Source organism: Dromiciops gliroides, chromosome 4, assembly GCF_019393635.1.
Source record: "Dromiciops gliroides isolate mDroGli1 chromosome 4, mDroGli1.pri, whole genome shotgun sequence".
Taxonomy (NCBI): Eukaryota; Metazoa; Chordata; class Mammalia; order Microbiotheria; family Microbiotheriidae; genus Dromiciops; species Dromiciops gliroides.
Genome location: NC_057864.1, coordinates 237,833,139 through 237,846,092, shown reverse-complemented (window position 1 = coordinate 237,846,092; position 12,954 = coordinate 237,833,139). Strand labels below are relative to the sequence as shown.

Sequence of the window (12,954 nt, the reverse complement as noted above, 5' to 3'; positions counted from 1 at the left end):
GTCTGTGAGAGCTTCCCCGCCCCCCCATCCCACTGTTTCCTGCTCCTCAAGGGCTTTCTTAACACCTTTCCTTGGAGGTTCTTAAGCCTGTGAAGAAATGAGACACACACAGGGGATAGGGTTGTCAGATGTTTAATAATGATTGTTTGGATGAGTGGGTGCAAGCAGGAAACAGGCTGAGCTCTCAGGTGATAGGAGAGAGGCCGACTTTTTAGGGGAAGTAGTGGGAATGGGGAAGGGAGGCAGGGGTTAGGAAGAATAGCATCAGGGTAGGGGAGTGGGAAGAAGATGGATGGTATCAGATGGGTAGCTCAGGGCCCCCCTGCATTGCTCTCAGCTGTTTCCTGTTCTTCAGGTTGATTTAGTTCTGCCCGCTGTTCCTCTTCCTCTGGGCATTCAGGAACCTTCCTATAGGAGGAAGATGGGAGAGAGCTCCAGATGTTGGCCCCTGCCTTCTGGCCCCAAACTTCCTATTCCCTCCACTCACCTCTCTTCTCTGTGGAGCCGCCGTTGTCTTTTCCACAAAAGGATTCCCACCAGAAGGGCAACTGTGAGCAGACAACCCAAAACTCCTAGAATCAGGAGCAATAAGCTTAGTCCTGGGCCTTCCTCAGAGTCTGTGGGGAGATGACAGAACTTAATGACAGAGAAAGGGAGTGGCTTCTGTGTTACTCCCAATTTGCCTCACCATCCATCTCCTTGGCCATTTTCTCCAATCTCTGAAAGTCAAAGTAGGTCTTAGTCAAGAGGGCTAGAGCTGGAAAGGGGAAGGGGATAGAGAAGAGGTGCTACCATTGAACTTAGGACCTGTTTTTCTCTCCATCCTCCAGGGAAGAGCTCCTCCTTTATCCATGTCTCACTTCTTTTCCCCCACCAAAGTTTGTTGGGCAGAGGGGCCTGGACAGGAGCAGCCTTCTAGGGACAGTGTGGGAAGGGGGAGCTGGGAAGAGATGGACAATTGAGACCTGAAGTTTGACTTCTTTGACTCATGCCTCAGTCTGTTATGGGACTGAGGGATTGGATGGAAGGACTTCTCTTACCAATGATGCTGACACTAACACCAGGACTTTCTCTTGACTCACGACCTTGGTCGGTGGCTACACAACTGTATATTCCTTGGTCTTGGGCTCCAACCTCAGAAAGGAGTAGTACAGAGCTGGGGGCAATGGCCAGAGGAGAACCCTGGGAAAGGAGGGATACTGGGTGGTTACTAGGGTTCCCCCTCCCCATATGCTCCTATTTCTTTATCTTTCAAATTTCCTCCCTCCATACCACACCTATACCTTTCTGTAACTGCTGCCTCCCCTTCCCTTCCCTTCCCCCTCCCCAACCTAAATCATTAGGCTCCAGCTCTTTCCCCTCCCAGTGTTTCAAGTTGCTCTCCTTTTCATTAAACCCACAGTTTCACCAAGGAACTGAATCACTCACATCCTTGAGCCAATGGATTTCTGGTTGGGGCTGGGCAGGAGCCTCACAGGTTAGGGTTACTGCCCCTCCAGGGGCCACTGCTCCACCCTCTGGCTTTACTATTATTCGAACATCATCCAAAGGCAAAGGCTCTGGGGATGGGAATGGTGGTTACATCCCCTCTGCAGCCCGTTACTTCCCTCCTTGAGATACTTCCCCCCTCGCCCCCAAAGACTCTGCATAGACAAGCCTATAGCCTGCTTCTCTGTCTCTGAGATTACAAAAGTTTCTTTTTCACCCAACTCTCACCCCAAACACTAGGTTGGATAGGAGCTGCATGGAGGGCCCGTCGTCCAGGGACACTGGAACTGAGGCTAAGACTGCAAGAAAAGGTGGGGTTCAGAGGGCCTCCTCGGGCTGGGATCATTGTCAACTCCGACTGTACTGTGAAAAGCCCTGTGTCAGGGTGTCTTCTGGTCTCCTCCTTCACAGACACTCCTGGTGGGGAAAAAAGGGAGACTTGTGTGGTGGGGGTGGGGGGAGGGGAAAGCCATGGCAAAGAAGAAGGCTTTTAAAGATGGGGGAGATCACAGGGACAGGAAATATTGTAGCTTGGGCTATCGAGGAGGTTTTGTTAAGGAAGCACTCACCTTTCCCATCAGGCACCAGGGCTTTCCCATCCAGATGCCAGCTAAGAGTTCCTGCTGGGTATCCCCCTTCTGACAGGCATGTTCCAACCTGGTATACCAGAGTGATCTCATCACCCTCCATCACCCTCCATCCAACCCAAGTATCCTCTCCACCCTTCATGTACCATATTCCCTCTTGATTCCCTCTTCAGTTCTTCTACCTTGTTGGGGATCCCAGCAATGAGCTCAGAAGCAGGGTCCACTATTTCTGGCTTCCCTGGAATCTCTGAGGGGAAAATGAAATCAGGAGCCTTCAGGGGATGGTTCTCACATCCTAGGTAGAGGGTACTGTGGGTGTGAGGGAGGAAGCCTCAGGTTCAAGGATACTGAAGATTACAAAAGAGAAGTTCTTTTTGCTCTTACGGTAGACACGGAGTCGGTAATTGGACTTAATCTCCTTCCCATGGCGGTTAGTTGCCCTACACCTGAATGTCCCTTCGTCCTGGATCCCAACAGCTGGCAGGAGGAGGGAACCATTGGGTAGGACTCGAGCCACACTCTCCCAAGGGTCCCCTTCAGGAGAGAGGATTTTCCAAGCTTCAGTCCGTCCTGTGTTCTGGGAAAAGAGATTAGGAGGCTTCAGACCTAATGCAAAGGATGACAAGTAATTGAAAAGGGAAGAAAGTTGATGTGGACTAGAAAGCAAGAAGGCTTAAGAGATGACCCCCCCACTTACCAATTTCCATTCAAGTTGCTGGGGTGGTTTCCTAGGAGCCCCCTTACAGGTCAGCACCAAGGGCTCCCCAATCCTGGCTGAGATGTTCTGACTGCCAACCACTACCCCCAAGGAGAAAGCATGATATGTTGCAGGTGGGGATGGGCACGGCCAGAGATATGGAACAGAGCCAGGACAGGGTTGGGGGCCACAAATGAAGTAGGATCAGGGCAAGGAAATAGCTGGGGAAGGAGGACATGAGGGATAGGTCCGGGAGGCAGGAGAGGTTTTGAAGAGGAGTAGGGATGGTGGGGAAGTTAGTAGCAGTGGGCATGTTCAGGGAAGAGGGGATGTGCTCAAGGAGGTAGGGGGGCTTAGCTGGGGGAGTCCCTCACCCCCTAGGCTAAGGATCAGCACCCAGGCTCCTGTGGATGTCAGAGATGCCATCCTGTCTTCTCTCCAACCTTCTGGCTGTTCGCCCCTCTTAGCGTCTTGCTACTACCCCACGTAACCAGCACCCTGTCTCTCTCCTCCCCTTTTTCTCCCAATCTCCTCTGCCTGGTCCCTGGGGAATGCCAGGAATCCAGCTGGGTTCTCAACAAGGGCCCTTGACGTACCAAAAGAAACTGTTCTGTCCCCCCACCCAGGCACTGCTGACTCTTAGCAAGACCACACCCATGGAGGCTGGGGAAAAGCATGTTCTAAATTTTGGCACCCCCAAGCCAAGCCACTGAAGACTAGTGGGCATACCTGAGCCTATCCTTACAGACTGCCAGATTGTAGGACTAGGCACAGGCCTGTTCTCCCTGGGAGAAAGGGTATTGAATTGGGAGAAATGAGGAAGGTAAAGAGTCAGGCAAGGAAAGTTGGATAACACGTTTAAGTAACATTTACATATTAATTTATGGTTTATACATTTTTTAAACTCATAATAACCCTGTGAGGTAAGTAGTACCAATCCCCACTTTACAGATGAGGAAACTAAGGGCCAAAGACATTGAATGACTTGCCAAAAGGTCACAAAACTATTGTGTGGTGAAACCAAGTGTCAAACTCGGGACTCCTGGACTTCCAGTCCAATGTTTGTTCCATTAACCCATGATGATGCCAGAATCTTTCATGTATGGGAAGGATGTGAACACCTAGGAAAATTCAAGTTCTCACGTGTGAAAAAAATTCTCCACCAAACCCAGGGAAAAAAGAAATTTCTTTATTTAAAACTGCCATTTGTTCTGTGAAACTACAAGTTTACAAGTGAGGAGATAACTGCCCCCCAACAATCCCCTTTGCTCCCTGACCCCATCCCCATCACCTATAGTGGGAGAAGTCCTCTCACCCCAACACACACACCAAATCCTGAGGATGTTTGAGGGGTTTAGCCAGGAGGGGAGAGGGGTGGGGATATGGGACATTACTAATATTCTTCCCCCCACACTTGGCCCCTGTTGCCTTCCCTCCTCCCCATAACCCCTGATTTTGGGGTGAGAACAGAAATTTCATCTCTGGGGAAACTGAGGGAGAGACAACAAGCATACCCTCCTATTTAATATATTTGGCAATGAGCCCCCCAACCCCCCCCCCCCAAGCTAGGATAATAAAATAAAGAAAAATGCAAAAACAGATATTAAGATGTGTTAGTCTCTGGAAGAGGAGGCAGGTGATTTTTCCCTTTTCCTTTTTCCAAGTCACTAAATCCTCAGCTCTGCTAACCCACTCCCCAGTTACTTTTCTGGGAAGGGATACATCAGAAGGTCATTTATCCCATGTAGTCATCCTATGAACAAGCATCAGGGAGAATTGAAGCAGGCTGATTTGCACATGCAAATGAAAAGCCCCCAGTATTCATCAAGGTCTGAAGGGGAGGTTTTATTTCCTTCTCAGTAGCCCCTGTTGATCAGACTCCCTGATGGACCCATTTGGGGAGTGGGGTTGGCTGGGTCCTTAGATTGGTTTGCTCATCCCTCCTATAACAGGACACTCCTGGCTATTAACCCTAACATGGGAAAGGAAGAAACCAAAAGAATCAATACACTTAGCCCCCTCCCCCTCCCCCACAAAAAACTAAATTAAAAACAAAACAACAACAAAAAAAACAGATGAATCCCAGGTTTTCTTTTTCTCTTTTTTTTTTTTTTTAAGAAAAAAAAAATCCAAAGCCCAGTCAACATTTCTCTAAAGTAGCAGAAACTCCCTCCGAGGTAGATATCTGAGTCAGACACTCTTGTCCACCGAGCGATTCTATTGGTTTAAGATGAGCTGCATATGAGGTAATAAGAGCTGTCTTAGGGGGCAGGGGGCGGGGTGCACAGGGGGCATGGCCTGTGTCCTCTGTCCAGAAATTTTGTCCCCATTTTTGGCGTCACTAGGCAGGTGGGGTGGCGTCTCTGCCCCATTCTAGAGTGGCTAAGTGGGGTGGGGTGGAGTAGGGAGGGCAAAAGGAATAAATCATGTCAGAGAGAGAGAGAGAGAGAGAGAGAGAGAGAGAGGAAGGAGACTAAATAAGAGAGACAAGGAAAGAAGTAGGGTAGAGGACAGGGATGAGGGGGGGAAACAGAAGGGCCCCTTGGAAGATGCTTCCCTCCCTGTGGTTCACACCCCCAGCACTGAGACGCCTTCTTCGTGAGGAAAAACCCCATATGCCCCTCTGCCTTGTGCTTCTCCTTCGGGTGGGGTGTGTTCACTGGATGTCTGGGGCCTCTCCAAGAGTCACCCCCGTGTACCCCCACCCCTGAGACAGAGACTGGATCAGTTGGATGTGTCAGAGTGAACACTCCCAGGCCCCTCTGTTGGGGATGTCACTGAAGATGGGGTCACTGCCTCTTGCCAGCCACCATTAGCCTAGGAAAGGAGAGGGACATATAGGATTGCAAAGGAGACGCTCATGTTTTGAGAAAAGGTGTGGAAGGAGAGTATAGGGGATGTCTCTTCAATCCTGGGGAAAGATGGGGTAGCTCTACGGACAGACTCACCCTCATTTCCCGGGGGCTGTACATCTGGCCTCCCCCAAGGCTATCCCCGTAGCCCCCAGGGCCCATTGAGTGACGGAGCGATTCCACCTGAGAGAGGCAAAAGGAGGGGTGAGGGGGAGAGGGAGCTGCAAGAGAAAAGGCACCTATGTCCCAGGGGAAAAAGGAGACTGGGGCAAGAGAAGTGGTTCTTATGCACTAGAGTTACAAGATGAAATACATGTGGGCATGTTTCCCTCAATGGGAGAGACTCATGGCCTTGTGCAGCTGAACCTGGGAGCTGGGGGTAGGAGTCTCCGTTGAGCCCGGCGCATCCCTAGGAACATGTCTCCAGATCCATGAGAGATTGAAGGAACCACCAGAGCCTATGGGGAGGCAGGAAGAATAGAGAGGAAGATGGGAAAACTCAGATACCCTGGATTCCATCACTTTCACCAAAGCACCACAGAATTGGTTCCCTAGGGCCTTTACAAGGGACTGGTGAAAAATAGTGTCAATCTAGAAAGGGAAGATTTTGCCTTCTCATCCCCTCCAATGGACCTTTCTCTGCTAGAAGAAAAGGTGAGGGATAAGTTCTTTAAGATAGCTTGTACTAGATGTTGTGAATTGCAACCCTGTCTCATTTTGGTCACCCTTATCCAGATAGGGCCCGTTTTCTACAGGAAAAGGAAGCAATTTAGGGAGTGCAAACCAATGGAACAGATGGTGGGAAAGTCCAACCTGGCAGAAGAGGGAGGTGTAGGGGAACTGGCACGGCTATGCCCCCCTTGAGTGACGGATACAGCAGTTTTCACTGCTAGATATTTGGCTTCTTCCTGGAACTTCCCGACATTCTTTTTATATCTGATCCGCTTGTTGCCAAACCAGTTAGAGACCTTTGGAGTACAGGGGACAGGAAAGAGGAGAGAACTAAGAGGGGAGAGTAGCATTCCTCCGAAGCCCCCTGACTTGACTGCCCTCCTTTCCTCCATCCCTCCTTCCATAGAGTTGCCAGGCTTCCCCTGAATTTATTCTTCTCTTGCCAGCTCTTCTCCCTTCCCTCTCTCGTGAGGATAAGAAACCTCTCATTCACAGTACCTGACGCCCATTACCTGGGAGACAGTGATCCCCCACACTTCTTGGCGAGCTCCTCCTTGGCTTCTTCACTGGATAAGGGTTACTCAGATGGGAGTAGAAATACTCATTTAGACCTCAGTGGCCTGTTTGCTGAAGTTACGGCGTTTTCTTCTGCAGGGACAGGTAGAGGAATGCTGGAGACCCTAATCTTAGATGGATTTGTGGGGAAGAAGGCTAGTAAAAGAGAACCATGGGCTGGGACCCCGTATTTAAAAATCCCCACCTGGCATCCAGGGAAACGAGAGCGAAGTATCATGACGGCTTCACACGTGGCTTTGTTTGAGTTGCATCTGAAATGGCACTGAATTTTCGGTGGATGATGCCAACCATACGTTCCATCTCCTTGGGAGCACAGGCCGTGTACGACTCTGCTCTCGAAGCAGTGGTTCATCACATGGGTAGTAAACTCATTACATGCCTGGGAGGGTAAGCGGGAGGAGGGAGGGGATCAGCTTGTGTTGGGAGACCCTTCCACAACCTCCCAATTGACCTGACCCATGGGGCTTCTTTGTACCTGTTCATACTTCTCCAGCTCAGAATGGTAGATATGGCGGATCTGGGCCAGTTTACTTCGATAGTCAGAGTGCTCAATGGAGTTATCAGGAGATACTCCACCCCCAGAGGCTGCTGCTGCTGCAGCAGCAGCTCAGACCCTCCTCCCTTCTCTGGTCCTGCACCCCTTCTGCTAGAAGCATGTTGTCCAGACGCATGAGTTGGGGGGTCCACGGGTTCCTCCTCCTGGTGAGCTCCGGATACTGAGTCCTGGGATTCAGGATGAAGCATTGGGCTTCAGGGCATGGGTTCAAATCCTGTCTCCTATACTTACTATCTGTGTAACTGTGGGCAATTTCATTAACCTTCCTGGGCCTCAGTTTACCTCATCTGTAAAATGAGGGGTTGGATTAGACAGCCTCCGAGGTCCTTTTTTTGGGTCTAGGGTATCTAACTACCCAGCAGGCTCTTCTTTCCTTGGAGAACTCTGAATATAGTCCCCAATTCCCCCAGACATCCCCCTGCTTCTTCCTCTGCCTTTGTGGTGGAGCTGGATTCCATTCCCAGGAAAGGGGTGGGAAGGGAACATACATACCAGTCTTCTCTTTGATCTCACATAGGACACTAAAAAGAGCAGGCTTCATTCGGTGGCAATTCAGGGCATGTTTCCTGGGGGAGGAGAAGAAGAGGGAAGAAAGGAGAGATAGGAGGGTCACTGCAAGAGGTATGTGGGAGTTAGGGAAGAAGTGGAATAAGTTGAGGGACAAGAACAGAAAGAAAACTCCAGGGAGAAGTAAGAAAAGTAGAAAGAAGTTGGAATGGGTCTGAAGGAAAATGAGAGACAGGGGGACAGAGCAGGAACCAAGTCCTGTATTCTGAGTTAGACTGGAAGGACTGAGTAGTGGAAGCCAGAGAAGGGGTATGTCAGGGGGGTGTGTGTGTGTGTGATGGGAGGACTGAGAAAATGTCTCCACAGATTGAAAAGTGTTTTGGGGTGAGGGAGAATGAGTTTGAAAGGGGTACGGAAGAGTTTGGGAGGGTCATTTAGAGTAATGGGGGAAACAAGTGGGTTTAAGAGACTGGGGTGCAGGAGACACATGGAGGCTAAGAGTTTGGGGGATCCTTAGGAGGAAGTTAGAGTGAAGCTGTGGGGAAGGGTTAAATATAAGGAGAGCTTGAGGGAGCTTAGAGTAGAGAGCAGGAAAAGCTCAAGTGGGAAAGTTTAGGGATCCCGGTGTCTAGATAAAATGATAGGGTGGGGGGTAGCCAAGAGGTTGAGACCAAGTGATTTGGGGAAGGTTGCGGGTGGGGGTACTAGAAACTGATAAGAAAAATCCCTGACTGGGTTCTAAAAGGCAGCCCTGAAGGATTGGTTATTTCAAGGGGTTTAGGGGTTACTGAGAGGTCAGGAGTGGGATTGAGCATTTAGGGAGTTCACAGGCACCTAAAGAAATGGTGGAGGGCAAGTCTAAGGGGGCCCAGCTATCCCCGGCTTCTTTAAGAGTAAGGGGGTGGGGAGGAGGTAGAGTAATTGGGGAGACTTAGGAGGGGCCAAAAGACAGTGAGAGGACTGCAGGGAGTCAGGGATATGGGGGAGGGTCCCAAAAGCCCATCTGTGTGAAGAGGTCTCAGATTTGGAGAAGGGTTTGGGGGGGACTCACTTGGCCTGGGCCTCATCCAGGCTTTGGTCGGTGATGGTCATGATCTGCTGTAGGATGTCCCCGATGTCCTGCTTTCCCCGTCCTCCTGGGACCCCCCCAGCACCCCCTCCGGGTTCTCCACCACCGGGAGGTTCCCCAGGGCCCCCTGGCTCCCCACCTACTAGCCCCAAACCTCCCCGGCCCCCGCCTGGAGGGGGTGGCCCTAGTAGCCTTTCGTCCATGGCTGGGGGGGGCCCCCCTCCCCCCGGAGCCCCCTCCCTGATCAGCCCCTCCTCTCTCCCCGGTTCTCCCCTTTTCTTGAAAAATTGCTTGGGCCGATGCTCCTACTACCACCCCCCCCCCGCCTGTCTCCCCCCTCTCTTGGCTCCCTGGGGGGCCCCTGCCCTGGGGGGAGCTCTGGGATATGGGCTGGGCCCCCCCCAGAGGAGACCCCGGCCCCCGGCGGCGGAGAAAATGGAGCCGGAGAGAGAGGAGGCCCAGGCGGGGGTGTGTGTGAGAGAGAGGGAGGGAGGAGGGGGGAGGCTGGGGGAGGGGAGACTAGGAGGAAGAGGAGGAGAGAGGAGAGGAGGAACAGGGAGGAGTTGTGGGCGGAGAGATAGACCAAAGAACAGAGACCAAAGAGGAGGAGGAGGGGAAAAAGAGAAGGAAAAGGAGATGAGGAGAGGGAGAAGATGTGGGGAGAAGGGTTTTTTTGGGGGGAAAGGATGGAAAATCGAGAACTGCGGGCATGATGCTTATTTTAGTCTTCATTGGAGAAGGAAATCAGGGGCTGGGGGGGGGGGGTTAAGCACTTGAATCCCGAGAAGGGAAGGGGCTAGGATGCCACATGCCTGGGTTCTTGGGTAGCTCCGTTCATATTTCTTGTCCTTAAAGACTCCACTCCCTGTTCTACTTAATTAAGACCAGAAGAGTGGGAGCCGGGCCGGGAGGGGAGGGGGTGTGCGTGTAATTAGGGAGGTCTCCAGCCGATGCTTAATGAGCCAGTAATTAACCAGCCTGGGAGGTGAGCTGGCCAGCAGCCAGACAAAGGAGAGAGCTCCCCAGCCCTTGCCTTGGGCCTTTCCCCTTTGCTCCTCTCCCGGGCGATCCCATCCCCCTCTCACTTAGTCACCAGTCTTCAAATGAGAAGAAAAATTAAATTTATTCACAAAATTCAAACCAAGCATATGGGGAGGTGGGGTGGAGGAGAAGGCGGGTGCGATACCCTACTATCACTCAATCTTTGGGCCTCCCCCCTTCATCCTGTCCTTTCAAAGGATGTGATGGTTGGTAGGGTGAAGGGGCCTGAGGCTTCTAATCTCTTCCCTCACAGCTCCAAGCCTCTCCCCATCACTGAAGGGAAAGATGGGTATTTGGAAGGGGAGACCTAAGAGGCTACAGTTGTTTATCAGGACTGTACACTATCCTCTCAAAGTCCTGGCCTCGGTGAAGGTAGGGAGGGAGTGAAGATGAAAATTGCTCCCCCTCAGGGGGCAATGATGTCTCTACCTTGGGAGTAATCTTGGGTAGGGTGCAGAGGTGCTATCCCTTTTACACTTCCCCTGGGAATTTCTTAGGAGGGCAGAGAAACCTTTGGGATACTGGCATTTTTCTGGCAGTACATGTCTGGATGTCTGGATAGTCTCACAGTTATTCCTTAAGATTGAATTCCATTCTGACCTCAGCACTTCAGATCAAGTGGGACAAGGGTGTCCTCCTGGGAGGTTTAAGTTACCAGAATTCCCCTTTTCACCCCCTTCCCCCCATAATGCTCTGATCCTTCTCTGGCCTTCATATCCCAATCTTGATTCTCCTAGAGGAATTCCAGGTGTCCCTGCTTCAGTGGTGAGAGTTTAGGGGTCTCAGTATAAGTACCACCCCACAGAGAAGCATGGAGGTGGGAGTTGATTCTGAGGTGTTCGCTGCCTTCTGCAGTTCCTGGTGTACCCTGGAGACAGGACTGTGCTGAGACAATTCTTAGGCAGTGTTCTCAGTCCCTTACTCCCCCACCTCCAACTTCAGGAGGAGAGGGGAGAGCTCAGCAGGTATGTGTAGGAGGTCTGGACCTTTGCTCCTCCATTCGGCCGCCTCCCTGCACCCTCAACAGCAGCTCCAAGAGTTCTTGCCCTCCTGGTGGAAGGGGCGGGTCTGACCGCTGAGCTTCAATACGCTGGCACTGGGGAGAAGGAGGGGCAGAGGTAAGGTGAGCAGGTAGGGGATGCCAGAGATCCTAAGGAAATGTCCTGGGGCTGGGGGATTGGGTAGGGGAGTTCTCAGGAATTTGTTGGGCCAGGATACCTGATTTTCTTTCTGAAGGGAGCAAAAATTGGGATTAAGGATAGACAGGGGTGGTGCAAATTCCTGGGTTCATGAAAGAAGTGGGTGCTGTGTGAAAGGGAACCCGAGGGCCATGGGGCAGGATGGATCTGGATACCTAAGGGAAGTTAGGAAGGCTCTGGTCTCACCTGGTGACTGAGGATGGTGCTGTAGAGCTGGTCTTTGTCCTCTGTAACCTGGGCTCGGGCAGAGGCTGTGGCTAGGGAGCCAGGGGGAGTGTGCAAGGTGGCTCTCTGTCCTTCCAGCCTTTTAGACTGAGCTTCTGCTACTAAATCCAGGAAGAGTTCTGTCTGCAGGGAGAGCATGGAGGCCGAACGGGGTCCTAGGGCTGGGGGAGTATGTGTAGGGCTGATGGTCAGAGATTTGGAGGTTGAGGAGTAAGGGACATGAGAAGCAGTAAGAGATATGGTGGGGAAGATTGAATACTGGAGGGCTGTAAAAAATAGCCTTGTTACAGCTGGGTAGTGGGGTGAGGAATTAACTGGATTAATTGAGGGAGGGGTTAGGAATGAGTCTGAGATTGGAACTAAGGCCAGAAATAAAGCCGGGGGTCATGATGGAAGTGGCACAGAGAGTTATAGTTGTGGTTACCTGTGTCTTGGTCCTGGAATGAGGAGGGGTTGGGGGTGCAGATCTCCAGGTCTGATAGTATTCAGAGGGGGCCAGTCTTTATCATCTTGGGAAGGCTCTGAGAGTGATAGGCAGGGTCACAGGATAGGCAAATCCCAGGGTAAATAGAGTGCCTGTTTTGGCACTACAACTCACTGTTTGTATATTGAAGTCCGTATACTCTGTCTTTCTAAGAGTCTTAATTTGTTCCCTTGTACCTACTTTCCTCTTTCTGCCTTTCTCCCAACTTTCCCCTACTCACCTGCTCAATTTCATCTTCCTCTTCTTCCTGGAGTCTCTCTGTCTCCATCCCCTTTAGTAGGGGAGGTGGGAAGGTGGTTGGAGGTAGTAGTGGTAGTTGTTAGGCTTCGACACCTGAACCCTTGAAGGTTGCAGGAGATAGAATAGGGTGGGGGGGGGAGCTTGGGGCCAGACGCCTGGGTCCTAAGAAGGAAGCTGGGTTCTGGGTTAGCCCCCCCCATCCTAAGCCCCGCCCAATCCCTCTTAGTGACGCTCCCCCCAACTTCCTCCTGTTCCCCTTTCCTACCCCTCCACTCCCCTCAGTCTCATCCTCAAGGGAGTATGAGGGATACCAGTCACACCTTACTTTTCTCAGTTCTGAGGGAATGGGAAGGTGGATGTTCGATTGGGAGAATCGCTACTGGGGGGACCCTATCAAGCCTTCAGCTTTGCTCCCCCTTCTCTTTACCCCCCCCCACTAACAGGTCCTCTATTCTTCCTAACTGACTCTGTCAACACAGGAACTCAGCTGTAGAGGAAGTGGTTTTACTCCTCAGGCTGCCCCCCCCCCCCCAGTTCCTTCCCTCTCCCCTAGGGAATAGTCCTGACCCTCATAGAAGATTCTTTCCTCCTGTACCCCACACCCCCATATATCTACTGGGCTAGGGGGGAGGTTCTTTCCTGCCAGGCGGCAGGAAGGTATTAATGGTGATACCTACATTTATCTGTCATTTTCTTTATTAAAAAACAAAAACAAGGCAATCTTGATGTAAGTAAGGAGTGCCATATTATACACCCATTTT

General features: G+C 51.4%; 3 protein-coding genes across 5 annotated transcripts; all 3 read right to left on the bottom strand.

Annotated features, from left to right (window-relative positions):
- Positions 1-116: 116 nt before the first annotated feature.
- On the bottom strand, positions 117-6,143 carry AGER (advanced glycosylation end-product specific receptor). 3 transcript variants are annotated; one of them, XM_044002264.1, is made up of 12 exons: positions 5,991-6,004; positions 5,721-5,807; positions 3,147-5,589; positions 2,773-2,873; positions 2,460-2,652; positions 2,258-2,322; positions 2,058-2,145; positions 1,717-1,905; positions 1,429-1,559; positions 1,041-1,182; positions 488-617; positions 117-408 (listed from the first exon to the last, which is right to left on the bottom strand). In XM_044002264.1, exons 3-12 carry the CDS (start codon positions 3,196-3,198, stop codon positions 312-314), a joined length of 1,188 nt encoding a protein of 395 aa, XP_043858199.1. In that variant the 5' UTR covers positions 3,199-5,589; positions 5,721-5,807; positions 5,991-6,004; the 3' UTR covers positions 117-311. The 3 variants fall into 3 exon arrangements, with proteins under 3 accessions (XP_043858199.1, XP_043858198.1, XP_043858200.1); XM_044002263.1 differs by lacking the exons at positions 2,773-2,873; positions 3,147-5,589 and having other exon boundaries at positions 5,991-6,143; XM_044002265.1 differs by lacking the exons at positions 2,773-2,873; positions 3,147-5,589 and having other exon boundaries at positions 5,721-6,132.
- Positions 6,144-6,365: 222 nt separating this feature from the next.
- On the bottom strand, positions 6,366-9,300 carry PBX2 (PBX homeobox 2). Its single transcript, XM_044002270.1, is given in 17 exon segments — positions 6,366-6,592; positions 6,809-6,826; positions 6,829-6,863; positions 6,866-6,907; positions 6,910-6,944; positions 7,057-7,067; positions 7,069-7,104; positions 7,106-7,126; positions 7,128-7,183; positions 7,186-7,216; positions 7,219-7,251; positions 7,348-7,479; positions 7,482-7,510; positions 7,513-7,552; positions 7,554-7,595; positions 7,913-7,994; positions 8,987-9,300. Coding segments are annotated over 17 exon segments (1,083 nt in total). The 5' UTR covers positions 9,208-9,300; the 3' UTR covers positions 6,366-6,373.
- Positions 9,301-10,134: 834 nt separating this feature from the next.
- Positions 10,135-12,333, bottom strand: GPSM3 (G protein signaling modulator 3). Its single transcript, XM_044002289.1, is given in 6 exon segments — positions 10,135-11,141; positions 11,431-11,630; positions 11,894-11,908; positions 11,911-11,943; positions 11,946-11,990; positions 12,170-12,333. Coding segments are annotated over 6 exon segments (483 nt in total). The 5' UTR covers positions 12,222-12,333; the 3' UTR covers positions 10,135-11,003.
- Positions 12,334-12,954: the final 621 nt, after the last annotated feature.